Consider the following 12551-nt stretch of genomic DNA (forward strand, 5'->3'; position numbering starts at 1 on the left):
ATATAACGGTGCAGGGGAACTTGTGCCCGCCCAGTAGTCTTATTGGATGGCAGATCAGTCACGTGAGGCAATACGGAAGTGGACCATTTTCAGCCGAAAAACAAAACATTCGTGGGTGGTGTTGAGTTATTCAATCCGGACTGACGTTGCTCACCTCTGCTGGAGTGGTTTCGTAAACTGTACCGCATAACTCGACAGTTATACCCGGGGTTTGGCACGATGCTGAACGCCGCCGCCGCGGAGAGGAACAAGGAGCCCATCCTGGCTGTGCTCCGGCAGAGCGTGAACACCGGGAGACCCCTGCAGGCTCTGGAGATCTCCTCCGGTACCGGGCAGCATGTCACACACTTCGCTCAGGCTCTGCGGAATATCATCTGGCAGCCCTCAGAGTATGACCGCCAGTCTCTAGCCAGGTAACACAGGTTGTGTGTATCTGTATCAGTAACAATTCACATTACTGTTGTAACTTACCTTATAACCCGCTTATAACCTCGAGTATTGACGATTAATTCCTGCGTAGCAAACTTGAAGCAAAGCATTATTGGCCCTAAACTGAGGTATTACCGGTGGTTCTTTATACTACCGATGCAGGACTGTGTTTTGTTGGAGAGCGCTTGCATAACAATAATGACTTTTGTTCCCATTCTCAGTATCGAAGCGTACAGAGCCCACTACCAGCTGCACAATGTAAGGCCTGCCATCAACCTGGATGTTTCTCTGCCCCATCAGTACTGGGGAGGTATCCAGCCAGAGAGCCTCGACCTGGTAGTCAACATCAACATGATCCACATTTCTCCGATGGCTTGCACAGAGGTAGGACTGATGATTTTCTAAATGCTCACACATAGTGTTGTGATTGGTCTAACCCAAGGACCTGAGTATCCTGGCCAAAACTAAAACTTCCAACTGGCAAAGCAGGCAACTTCCCTGGGGCCCTCAGGACCCCAGAAGGACCCCAGAAGGCCCCAGATTTAATGTGTGGCAATTAGTTTGCAGTGATTTAATAAATTGCACATTTGTTTAGTAATACTGTATGGCACTACTAAAGCACAGTTTTATATTGTAAAATTATAAAATGTTAAAAGGCTCATCAGCACCTGCATTATCAAGTTTTAAGGCTTTTATTATTTGGGTTTATATTGTGCTTATTTGGTGCATATTTATTTAAAAAAATGTAATAAATCAACCCACCACAAATTAATTACAAATAAGGGGCCCTCAGCTCAGTTTTGCTCTTGGCCCCACTAGTCAGTTAATCCAGACCCGATCCTTCCTGTTCTATTATCTTTATTGTTACTATAATTGCCACTGCTCATCATGCCAACTGCTATAATTATTATGAATCATATTTCTGTGTATCTGTTTCTCTGTGTCCCAACCGGCAGCGGCAGAAGGCCGCCCACCAAGAGTCAGGTTCTGTCCGAGGTTTCTGCCCGTAAAAAGGAAGTTTTTCCTCTCCACTGTTGCACCAAATGCTTGCTCTTGGGGGGAATTGTTGGGACTGTAAATTTAGAGTGTGGTCTAGACCTACTCTATCTGTAAAGTGTCCTGAGATAACCTTATGTTGTGATTTGACGCAATAAATAAAATTTTATTGTCTCCTACCCAAACATAGTTGTGGTTTAAATCTATACAAGGGGAAGTATTGCAGTGTATGCTGCTATATGCTACCCAGAGTGTATACAGTATGACCCTATTGACCTCAGATAATAACTTTAAGCAATGCCCCTCTACAATTTCTGCCTCAGGTCTTTCAGTCTATAAAAGAGACCAAGAACAAAAAGGTGCTGGAGTAGTAGTCCCTCCGGCCTCTAAACCCCCACCGCATGTGACGTGATCACTATTTTCTTCTAGGGTTTATTCAAAGGGGCTGGAGCAGTGCTGAAGCCGCAAGGTCTTCTCATGACATACGGGGTGAGTGAAAAACCATTGTGTCATAAACATTCACTCATTCATGACTAGGGTTGGGTATAGTTTGGATTTTTACGATTCCGATGCCGAACCGGTACTTTTAAAACGATTCTGATTCCTAAACCAATTCTTGAAAAACTGAAAAATGACATCAAAGATGTAATATGTCTACTAGCGATCGCGTGCAGTGAATGGTTAATATGCTTTCACGTTCGTTTTGGTGAGCCCAGAGGGAAAATATGGCATTTTAAAAGTAGCCTACATTTACGGTAGCTAGCTAACGGCAGACTACAAGACAGTGTGATAATTTTACGTCCGTTTCGAAGCGACAGAGGGAAAATATTTCAGTCGACACATTATGAGGAACCAAAATTTGCGTTCTAATCCGGTCCGATTCCTACCGGTTCCATAATGGAACCGGTACCCAACCCTATTCATGACATGTCATTATCAAATGTAAACATTAAAGTGTGCCATAATTGCTACATAACATATTTTGTTGTTACCCTCAGCCCTATGCAGTGAATGGCCAGATCACCCCTCAAAGTAACATTGACTTTGACTACAGCCTACGGCAGAGGTAACGTGTTTTTATGCTTCATGGAAGTTAATTATATTATAAAGGGAGGTTTTCTTTTCAAATTAGCAGCATTGTATATATAATTTCATGTGTTTATGCCATCCATACAATAAATAATGCAAAGGTGAATGTGGGATATATAACTGCTTTATGTTTTAATCATACAGGAACTCAGAGTGGGGACTCAGGGATATCTCCCTCCTCAGTTCTATAGCACAAAGAAATGGTTTATTCCTGGAGAAAATAGTAAGTCATTTAAACATCCGACACAATCTTTGAAATGTAAAAACATGAGAACAAAAAACAGTGCAGATTTGGGAGTATTGGTTTACTAACGTATGGTTTTAAATGTTTTCTTTGCTAGATGGACATGCCTGCAAACAACAAGTGTCTTCTGTTCAGAAAGGAGAGTTTGGTGTGAAGTACCCTGTTGTTCCTTCTCTGGGTGCAGACCAGTATTGGAGCAGGATGGTCGAAACGCCTTAACTTACATTTAAAGCTCAGATACATTGCCAAATTTCCAGAATTTTTAATGAACTGTTTCCCCATATTCTGGTACACATTGACATAGATAGAATTATTTATTCAGAACTGAAATACTGAATTATGTTATACACTATATTCTTCTGTATTGCACACTTGAGTAAAAAGGCTCACAGATTGATATGTTGTCTTTGTACTATATTTACCTCGATACCGCCACCTACTCTTTCTATTTTTTCATTCAGTTTGCAGAGACTGAGACTAAGTTAGCAGAAGTGCTTTGCAGAGGGAGAGAATGTGCGGCACACATTAGAGCTTGAAATCATACATAACAACAGAAGGTAACTTATATAAACAGCTATGCAAATGACTAGTATAAAGAACCCAGTACAAAATATACATAATACAATAAAATAGAAAAACAAACACAATCTGGAGGTAATATACTGTAGGTGTCTAGTTCTTTAGCTTCACAAGCTAGGCATATTGCAAATTGATCAACTTGTGTTGCTGCTATTCTGGCTACTATGTTATTTTTCAGAAATACACAGAATATATTTCAAAAGAAAGAATATCTATATTTAAACTTATAAAAAAAGGGCCATTTTTGCATTTCAGCATTGGTATTAATGTATTCAACACATCTGGAATGTAGTACAACTTGTGTTGTAATGAACATACAAATCACCGGACACATTGACATATAGTATTTAACATATTTGTGTCTTTTGATTTAAAGCGTTATTAAGTTTTAGCTTTTTTTGTTGCAATTCTGATGCTCATCCCTAGTGCTAACGGTAAAGGTGACCACAGACCCTCTGTGGGCTAATAAGTCTAAATTCTGGGACTTCTACAATACCTCACAGGTCTTTTTATTCAGAACCTCACGTAGCTTCTTGAGTCGGCGTTCGGTTATGGCTCTGACATAGCTGTCTGATTGGATGATGGCCATGCCATCCTGCACCACACCCATCACCAGCAAAGGGTTTTCCTCCATGGTGATGTTGGGACAGGGACAGCTCCAGTCTATCTTGGCTATAGTCACCTCTAGGTGTTTGGTATTGAAGAAAGTCAATTCCATCTTTTCATCTCTGAGGACTTCTTCCAAGCTAAAGCGGGCAAACCCAGAGTCCAGCTCCTCCACCAGCTCTGTCAGCCGCCCCACAATAGCAAAGTCGCTACGGCATAAGCTGGGCACCATTTTCCCCTTCACCCGACAGGTCTTACAAGGTCTCCTTTTGGGCTGTGGGCAGTTTGCCTCACACTCCTTCTTGGTGCGGAAGTTGTTGGCATTCCCATGGCAGCCACCATAGGCAAAGGCCTGGCACTGTTTCAAGATTGAATTCCAGGCCCAACGTGGTTCCCAAGATTTGCAGGGGCCCTGGACAGCAGGCAGGAAGCAGATGCCCATCCCCTCTCTCTGACAGGAGGCCTTGCACTCCTCATAAGTCTCAAATCGGTTGCGGCTGTCGTCACATCCTCCATTGCTGAAGGCCATGCAGGAGCCCATCTTGCTGTCATAATACCAGTCCATGTGACGCTCATCACTGCACACTCTCAGGTCTACTTCAGCCAGGCAGTCTGCTGGGGAGAATGGGCGCCCCATCGGCATCTCAGGATCCTCAGAGAAATCGTCATCAGCCCGGCGGATGACAGACAGAGGGTAGTCTGCATGAAGAACACCAGCAGAATTCCGTGCAATGCAGGTGTAGATACCTGTATCCCACACCTGCGCGTTGTAAATGACAAGCTGACCGATGTTGGTGATAACCACGTTGCCATACATCTGGTCAGGCCTCATGACCAGCCGCTCGCGCCGTTCACTTTGTTTCTCCCATGTTACATCAGGTCTGGGGGCTCCAATAACGTCACAGTGGAAGCTGACTGTGCCTCCCACATAGGTGGACTGGTGGTGAGGGTTGGAGTACAGTGTGGGGGGCATGGGGTCCTCCTGGGAGGATGTCGGGGTGGGGTTAGCTGTAGTGTCCTGAGGAAGTGGACTGGTGTGGGGCCCGGCCAGGTAAAAGCGGCAGGCGACCACGGTTATAGTCACCCCACGGATGCAGGCCTCTGCGTCCATGAAGCAGTGGTTGAAGTAGGTGAGGCCATCTGAAGCGCAGGTGAAGTTGGGCTCTTTCTCACACCGGTCCCGGCACTTGCAGATGGGCTGTCCATCCCAGATGTCACAGGTTGCTCCCTGCTGGCTGCAGATAAAGCCCTCGCAGGTAGCTGTGGAGTTGGGGGCATCATTTCCTTTTCCTCCACCCTGCCCATCTGGCTGGGCAGGGGTACCATCAGAGAAACGTGCAGCCACACAGCTGTTGAGACCACACACGTTGGTGCAGCATTTCTCAAAATCAGCACAGTCCTGCACAGACACAATGCACACACAGAACAGCATTTATGGAAGCAGATTTAAAATGAACAAAACACAAAATGAACTGATGATTATTAGTGCATCACTATTGAGAATAACATAAATAACACCACCTCGTCGACGTTGCATTCTCTCTCGCAGGTACTTTGCGCATCAACCCAGAGATTGGAATTCAGCTTGTTAGGACAAAATCCTTCGTGTTCAACTTTGGATCCTGCCACACTTGCACACAAAGAAAGTTCGGGTAATTCGCAAACCAGGAGCATCACCAAATACGCACTAATCCATCCTAATACTAGTTTATTTGAGTTGGGTGCATTACGCCAACTTTGATCCTTTATACACCTATCCTTCAAAAGTTGTAGAGGGATTTTATACATTATTGCGCTTTTGCATGAGTCGCCCACCGAGTAAATCCATTCCTCCTTTAGGTCTTCAAATTCGGAATAATGTCGATTTTCAAACGTGGTCGTCCGTTTTGTAGGTAAACATTGTGGAAATCAGTTTGCTGTGCGCAGAGAGGAGATTTGTAGCAATCCAAAAGATCAAGACGAGTTCCCATGCGCTGGACGTTTACTGAACAAAATATATCCCAGAAACGCGTGGGGGAAAAAAATTAAAAATATGCAGTTGCGTTGCATGAAATATATGCCTTAATAACCAAAACAAAACTCAATAGGCAAACTCTCATTCAGGTCCATTTTCCCGAACAGCGAAATAAGCGAACGAAACTGCACAATGAGAGAGAAAGACGCAACATCAGCCTTTCAGAGTGTGAATGGAGGTGGAAAGGGCAGCCCCTCTGACCGCCCCCACGGTCGTCCGGTGTCTGAAACTCTTATGAAGCAGCACCATGCGCTAAGCAACTGGACAAACATTGTAAAAACATCAAAGAAAACGTGGAGCCGTGGTGGCAAGCTGTCCCAACAACCTTGCGCACGGAGCTACACATTCCGGTGAGAAATCCAACGTTAAATGTGTCCAGACAGAATTTATAGAGGTGTCATTTATAAGGAAGGCAATGAGGTATTTTTATTTATTTTTTTAGTTGTTGGTTATCATGTTTATCCTCGGTTACAATTATCTATTTCCACGTTTTACGCAGTACAAACTTGGCACGTACTTTTCTTGCAACAAACCAAAGATCAAATTGTACCCAAAAAAAAAAAGTCGCCCGGAGCGGAAAGCGTGAAGACCAAACACTGGGCGTGTCGCATCATGTCTAGCAAAACATGTTGTTTACGTCCTGCTTGTCTAGACGTCGGTCAATTTAGCACCGTCGCTCATTCACACGGAGCTCAGAGATGCCACGGCCAGGTGGGAAGGCGTAAAAGCGACACATTTTCAATAGTGTGCGAGTCATCTTTGTCCCGGCGCAGCTCCGAGGCGATGAGAAGCAGCACCCCTCATCTTTTCATTGGAAGTGACCCTGCAACCTTTGGGTGACTTTTGACCGCGTTGCATTCATGCGCTGCAGCGAAGTGCCGGTTATCCAAAACTGGCCAATACCGAGAGAGCGGCTAATCAATTCAGCACCCCCAACGGGTTTTTATTGCATCTGATCACCGGCGCCCCGGACTGGACAAAGGGTACAAAAAAAAAATATTCCCACAATGACCTTAATAAATGAATGGGAAAAAAAAAAAAACATCATTGCAGCAAAGCACACAAGTGGATGAAAACAAAGCAACCCTGGAGCTTTACCCTTTATTTTGTTGGGTGACTGTTTTCAATGGACACAAAATTATCCCGTATCCAAATCTTTAAGACACACATCTCTGATCGCAACAATCATTATCAAACGTTTACATATAGTGCTTTAAATAGCTCATTGTGCTGGTCTCAATAGACCACATAAAACAGGCACCAGTAGAAAAACATGCACCATTTCTGTATGCCCTCAATGACCGTATCACAGACACATAGCCATGACACTGGGAATGTTGAAGTGGAAATACAGCTACAGCTACGTGAATCAGAGGTGGAAAGAAAACATATAACCTTTATAAGCAAAATAAGTATTTGTGTAGATTATTTAATTATTAAAAACAATATCATTAGTTAGCTCTGATTAAAAATACAAGACTTTCAGTGGCCTCGTTGAAGCCTTCAAGTTCATCTGACAAATCATTCTAACCCCTACTATTACACACACATTTTAGGAGGGTTAGAAAATAAGAATGAAGTTACAGTACAAATACTCAACGCTTATTAAAAAACTCACAATAGCAGATTACCTTCCCACCTCCGATTCTTACAGTCCCACATATTACCACAGCAAAGTAGCAGATGAATATTGTGTTACATTCATAAATACATTGCATATACAGAGAAGATCCAAAAAGCAATCAAATTAAAATATTCCTTTCTCCAATGTCTAGTGAGTTAACAAATTCCTGTTAAGAACCAGGATGCGATCGCAGCTGTCTCTGAAGGCAAAACGCCACGACTGAGCAAACAATCTGCACATCTGATTTGTACAAGGTTTCCCTCATCAGCACCAAGCAATCTCTGAATTGCCACAATAGTTAAAAAGATTGATTGAGGAGCATGTGGTTGATGGTTTAAACCAGTTAAAGCAATGATAATGCAACTAAGGATATTAGATTTTAGAGGTAAAAATGGCCCGAGAAAGTCAACAGATGTTGACAATGACTGATGGAGACAGAGGGTGAATTCATTTGGGCTGAAATTAAGAGGCACTGCAGGAAGTCTTCAAAATAAGACAGGTGGGCTCTACTCGGTTTCACAGATGGAGCATTGCTAGACTAAGTGTTTTTCAATGGATAATGGTCTTTTAATTTTTTTTCCAAATCCAGCCTGGGAAACTAGCCCTGCTCTTCTCATGACATTCAATTTAAGACGGTCTAATTTTAAACATAACTAATCTGAGATTTAAATAAGTAGCTCAGCACCCTTGAGGTTGCAATGAAAATATTCCACGGTAGACAAAGGGTATAAGACGCACAAAATAAATCGGGACACTGAAGCAGGTCTCCGAAAACATTCAAGACAAAACAAGCATAAGAAGCTCCTCTCCAAGATCAATCACCGAACACAGACCAAAACAACTTTAGCACATACAGCATATTTACAACTTTAAATACAATAAAAACAATAATTTTTCAAAATAAAAGCTAGCTAATGTCCCTCCACTCATGTTTAGTGTTAACAGGTGAGCGATTCTCTTTGATTCACATCTGTTGGTCCCAGGGAAATCTTGTTCTACTTGATCATAGCGAGCCACCCGTAGGAAAGAGTACGGGTTAACGGACATCCACAAGATGGCACCAGCAAGCGCAAAGAGAGCAGAAACCAATCCAACCATCCGAGTCAGTTCCCATGGGTCAATGAAAGTTCACAGCTATATCCGTTGCTGGTGGCTCTCCGTGCTCTCTCGTGACCTCGTGGCCTCTTGGAGCAACAACACCTTTAATACTGGCCCTGTGGAGGCAACCATTAGTCAGCTCCTTCACTATGAAATCTTACAGCTCCCCTTAGAGGAGGATGACGAGGTCTTTGGAGGGCTCTGCGGAGGCCTGAAAGACTTGGAGCGCTTGAGACTGTTGGCTTTGCTTCCGCCGCCGCTACTGCCCGAGGCTGCACTGTTGGCCACTGAGTAGGAGCGTCCGTGCATCATGACTGCATTCATGCCGTTGGCCATGGAGAAAGACTTGAGGTGTGACTTGATGGCCACAGGAAGGGGCAGTTTGTCAATGAGGTGAACCGGTGTGCAGGAGACGATCGAACGGCAGCACAAATCTTGGAGGCTGAAGACTGTGGGACAAGAAGAGGGAATATGGATGTTACGACTGGATGTCATGTCTTCTTTCTCTCTCTCCCCCTGTGAAAAAAAAGCTGCCTTCAAGTGCAGTACAGTGTGTACGTGTTGCTACAGTGTCATCCCATTTTGTCAGGAAAAGAAAAACACACCCTCAAAGACAAAACGATTCAAACAAATAGTTACAGAGGCCACAACTCTGTTAGTTGGAAAAAAAAATTTCAGACTGTCTGAACGAGTAAAAAGTGGATCCTCAAGTGCTACACACAAAACTTGGCATCGTGAAGTACTATGCAATTAAACTTTCTGGGAGATTTGTTTTGTCATTTACCAACCCTTTGTCTACAGAAAAGGCATACATTCCTAATCTGACTGAATTGGTATGAAAAAAAAACACATGAACCAGCTCACCTCTGTTGGGCCTCCAGAATTTCTCCATCCCGTGCCTCATCAGCACAATGCGTGAGAGTTCTGTGAAGGATTCGATGACATTGAAGTTGCACAGCGGACTGACCTCAAAAAAAGTCATGCTGTTCTTTTCAGCATAGGCCCTTGCCTGCTCCGTAGGTACCTGCCGCTTGAAAGCCAGGTGAAGCCGATTTCCCACCAGGATCCTGGGTACACCTGGGGCATGCTAATGGAAATAAACAAGATGGAAATAGAAATTGCTTTTAGGTAAGGTTACCAAATTCTGTTGGGTCTCTAAAACAGGATTTTTGAAAAGCTATTGCACTGACTTTTTTTTGGACCGAAAACTGACTCTCACAGGGATGGAAGCATGTAGACACAGGATTATGGCTGCACGATATGAGGAAAATATGCGATAACGTTGTCGAATAACGCGATAAATATTACTTGCGATAAATAAAAAATATATTTTTTTAAAGATTCATTTATTGGCCATTTTGTAGGACAGTTTAGACTTGAAAGGGGAGAGAGAAGGGGAAATGACATGCAGCAAAGGGCCACAGGTCAGAGTCAAACCCGCGGCCGCTGCGTCAAGTAGTAAACCTCTACAGTATATATGGGCGCCCGCCCTTCCAGGTGAGCTAACCAGGTGCCCATAAAACAGATATTCAAGTGTACTCAGTTCTGCATTTCTGCTGCTTTCAGTATTCTGCTAAAATGCAACAACTGCTTGTTGAACTTAAAACTCTAAAATTAAATATTTCCCAACACTTTTATTGAACAAATTGAACATTGAGTTGAAGGCACCACTAAAAAAAAAAGGAATGACAGTTAGATTTAAAACCGCAGTTTTCTACTGATAATTTCTTTCAACTAACACAATAGGTGCGCCAGTTAATATTGCAATGACGATAAGAAAACAATATATTGTGCAGCCTTACACAGGATATACCCCCTTCCCATACAGTATTTCTTTGTCAACCAGAAATGGGTTGAATGGGATTACCTCATCAATTTCCCGTATCCAGCGGTCAATGCCATCAAAGGACCAGCCGTTTGTGATGTCATAGACCAGCAGGATGCCCTATGGAATGAAAGCCAAACATTTTGACATACATATAGAATTATATACTGAGGGGAAAACACAAAAATTGCTCTACAAGTCATCACCTGTGCTCCACGAGAGTAAGACCTGAAGATGGTGCAGAATCTGCCTTGCCCCGATGTGTCCCTGTTGAAGATGCACACAAGCATATACAGTAAGGCAAGGCAGCTTTATTTGTATAGCACATTTAAGCAACAGGGCAATTCAAAGTGCTTTACATAAAACATTAAAGAGCAGTTAGAAAACGATTAAAACCAAATTAAAACATTAAAAGACAAGAATAAAATTGATAGTGCAGTATAAGAATTTAAAGAACTGAGAGATAAAATACGCAAATAAAAGTTAGTGCAGTATAAGAAATTAAACATTAAAGAGCAGTTACAGAGTGTCATAAATGCAACTTCAAGTATAACAAATGAACAGTTATTTAAAGAAAGGCAACATCAAAAAGATAGGTCTTTAGCTTTGATTTAAAAGAACAGAGTTGCTGCGGACCTGCAGTTTTCTGGGAGTTTGTTCCAGATATGTGGAGCATAAAAACTGAATGCTGCTTCCCCCTGTTTAGTTCTTACTCTGGGGACAAGAAGTAGACCTGTCCCAGACGACCTGAGAGGTCTGGGTGGGTCAATTAAGTACACCCATATGCAATGGCATTGTCCATTTTCCCACTTTTGACTTGCTAATTCTATATTGTTAAAAACACTTACCACAACTCTAATTTCACTCTTCTCCCATCCAGCAGAATCGTGGTGGTCTTGTAATCAATCCCTGAGATTACACACAATCAACAGAAAGTTAGTTCATGTTGGTCAGTCCAGTCCTTTTTCCTAAACAACTGAAGTAAAGCAAAGATAGTTACACACCACTGCTGTAGGCATAGGGAGACTCGACCGATCCGTCTTGTAAACTGTCCAAGATTTCTCCCTTTCCAACATCGCTGTCTCCCACCAAAAGAAATTTCAGGAGATAATCGTAACTCTTGACTGGACTACTCTGGGTCCCCATCATCCCACGCATTGGGCCCGGTTCACAGGGAGCTTTTTAAGCTCGCCAGACGTCCACTATTCGGGGCAAGGGACAAACCAGACGCCCCCCCAACAATGGTAGCTAGCTAAAGCTAGGCGACCGTCTTTTTGACGTTAACGTTAGCTGATTAACTAGCTGGTACACTGCCTACGACTTACATTCACTCTGCCCTTTGTAAACCGTCGATGTGACGTTAACGTTCACGTTAATAACCAAAACAACCTTAACTAGCGGTTAGCTGACGTGCTAGCTAGCCAGCTAACACAAACGACAGTAACGCATTCTAGCACAAACAATTGATACTGAGTAAAAGCGAGGCGGTTTAGTCCCACATAACACGATACTCCACCAAAGCAAATACGATTGTTCCACTTTGTTTATGAAGAAAAACAAAAGCCAACGAGGGCTATTCAGCTTCCGAGCACAACGTCAAGTGGACTGCGTTGGAACTTCCTGGTATTGACATCATTGGCTGCGTAACATCCGGTTATTTAAAAAAATAAAACAAACCTAACGTGTTGCTTACTTCTTTTTTTTTTTTTATTTGCCGGATTTAAATTCACTAACACGCGTTTTCTAAATCTCACCCATCATTTGAATGTGATTGATTTTGAAAATCACATCGATACTCTTCTTATCAGTATTAGTAGATGTTTAATTAATCTGACTGGGAATCACTTAAATGAATGGAAAATTGGAAATGTCAAATGATATGATATAATACTTTACCAACCCACGCTGGTGTATGACAACAGACTACAGAGGAGGGGTGATTATATGGTCACCTGCCTCTCATTAGTTGTTCTTGATTGGCATTTGCAGCAGCTGTGGGACTTCTCTATTGATTGCAGAGTAGGCCTACAAAAGCCAGTCGAAACAC

The 12551-nt window shown here is 42.9% G+C and overlaps 3 protein-coding genes across 3 annotated transcripts; 1 reads left to right on the forward strand and 2 right to left on the reverse strand.

Moving 5' to 3' along the window:
- Nucleotides 1-70: 70 nt before the first annotated feature.
- Nucleotides 71-3155, forward strand: mettl26 (methyltransferase like 26). The gene is made up of 6 exons (XM_039799858.1): nt 71-413; nt 651-813; nt 1855-1914; nt 2424-2491; nt 2659-2737; nt 2856-3155. Exons 1-6 carry the CDS (start codon nt 220-222, stop codon nt 2910-2912), a joined length of 621 nt encoding a protein of 206 aa, XP_039655792.1. The 5' UTR covers nt 71-219; the 3' UTR covers nt 2913-3155.
- Nucleotides 2623-6923, reverse strand: wfikkn1 (WAP, follistatin/kazal, immunoglobulin, kunitz and netrin domain containing 1). The gene is made up of 2 exons (XM_039799790.1): nt 5465-6923; nt 2623-5342 (listed from the first exon to the last, which is right to left on the reverse strand). Exons 1-2 carry the CDS (start codon nt 5729-5731, stop codon nt 3825-3827), a joined length of 1785 nt encoding a protein of 594 aa, XP_039655724.1. The 5' UTR covers nt 5732-6923; the 3' UTR covers nt 2623-3824.
- A 121-nt stretch (nt 6924-7044) lies between these two features.
- On the reverse strand, nt 7045-12410 carry LOC120558696 (ras-related protein Rab-40C-like). The gene is made up of 6 exons (XM_039799845.1): nt 11509-12410; nt 11353-11413; nt 10711-10771; nt 10547-10624; nt 9544-9766; nt 7045-9128 (listed from the first exon to the last, which is right to left on the reverse strand). Exons 1-6 carry the CDS (start codon nt 11660-11662, stop codon nt 8827-8829), a joined length of 879 nt encoding a protein of 292 aa, XP_039655779.1. The 5' UTR covers nt 11663-12410; the 3' UTR covers nt 7045-8826.
- Nucleotides 12411-12551: the final 141 nt, after the last annotated feature.

This window comes from Perca fluviatilis, chromosome 1 (genome assembly GCF_010015445.1).
Source record: "Perca fluviatilis chromosome 1, GENO_Pfluv_1.0, whole genome shotgun sequence".
Classification (NCBI taxonomy): domain Eukaryota; kingdom Metazoa; phylum Chordata; class Actinopteri; order Perciformes; family Percidae; genus Perca; species Perca fluviatilis.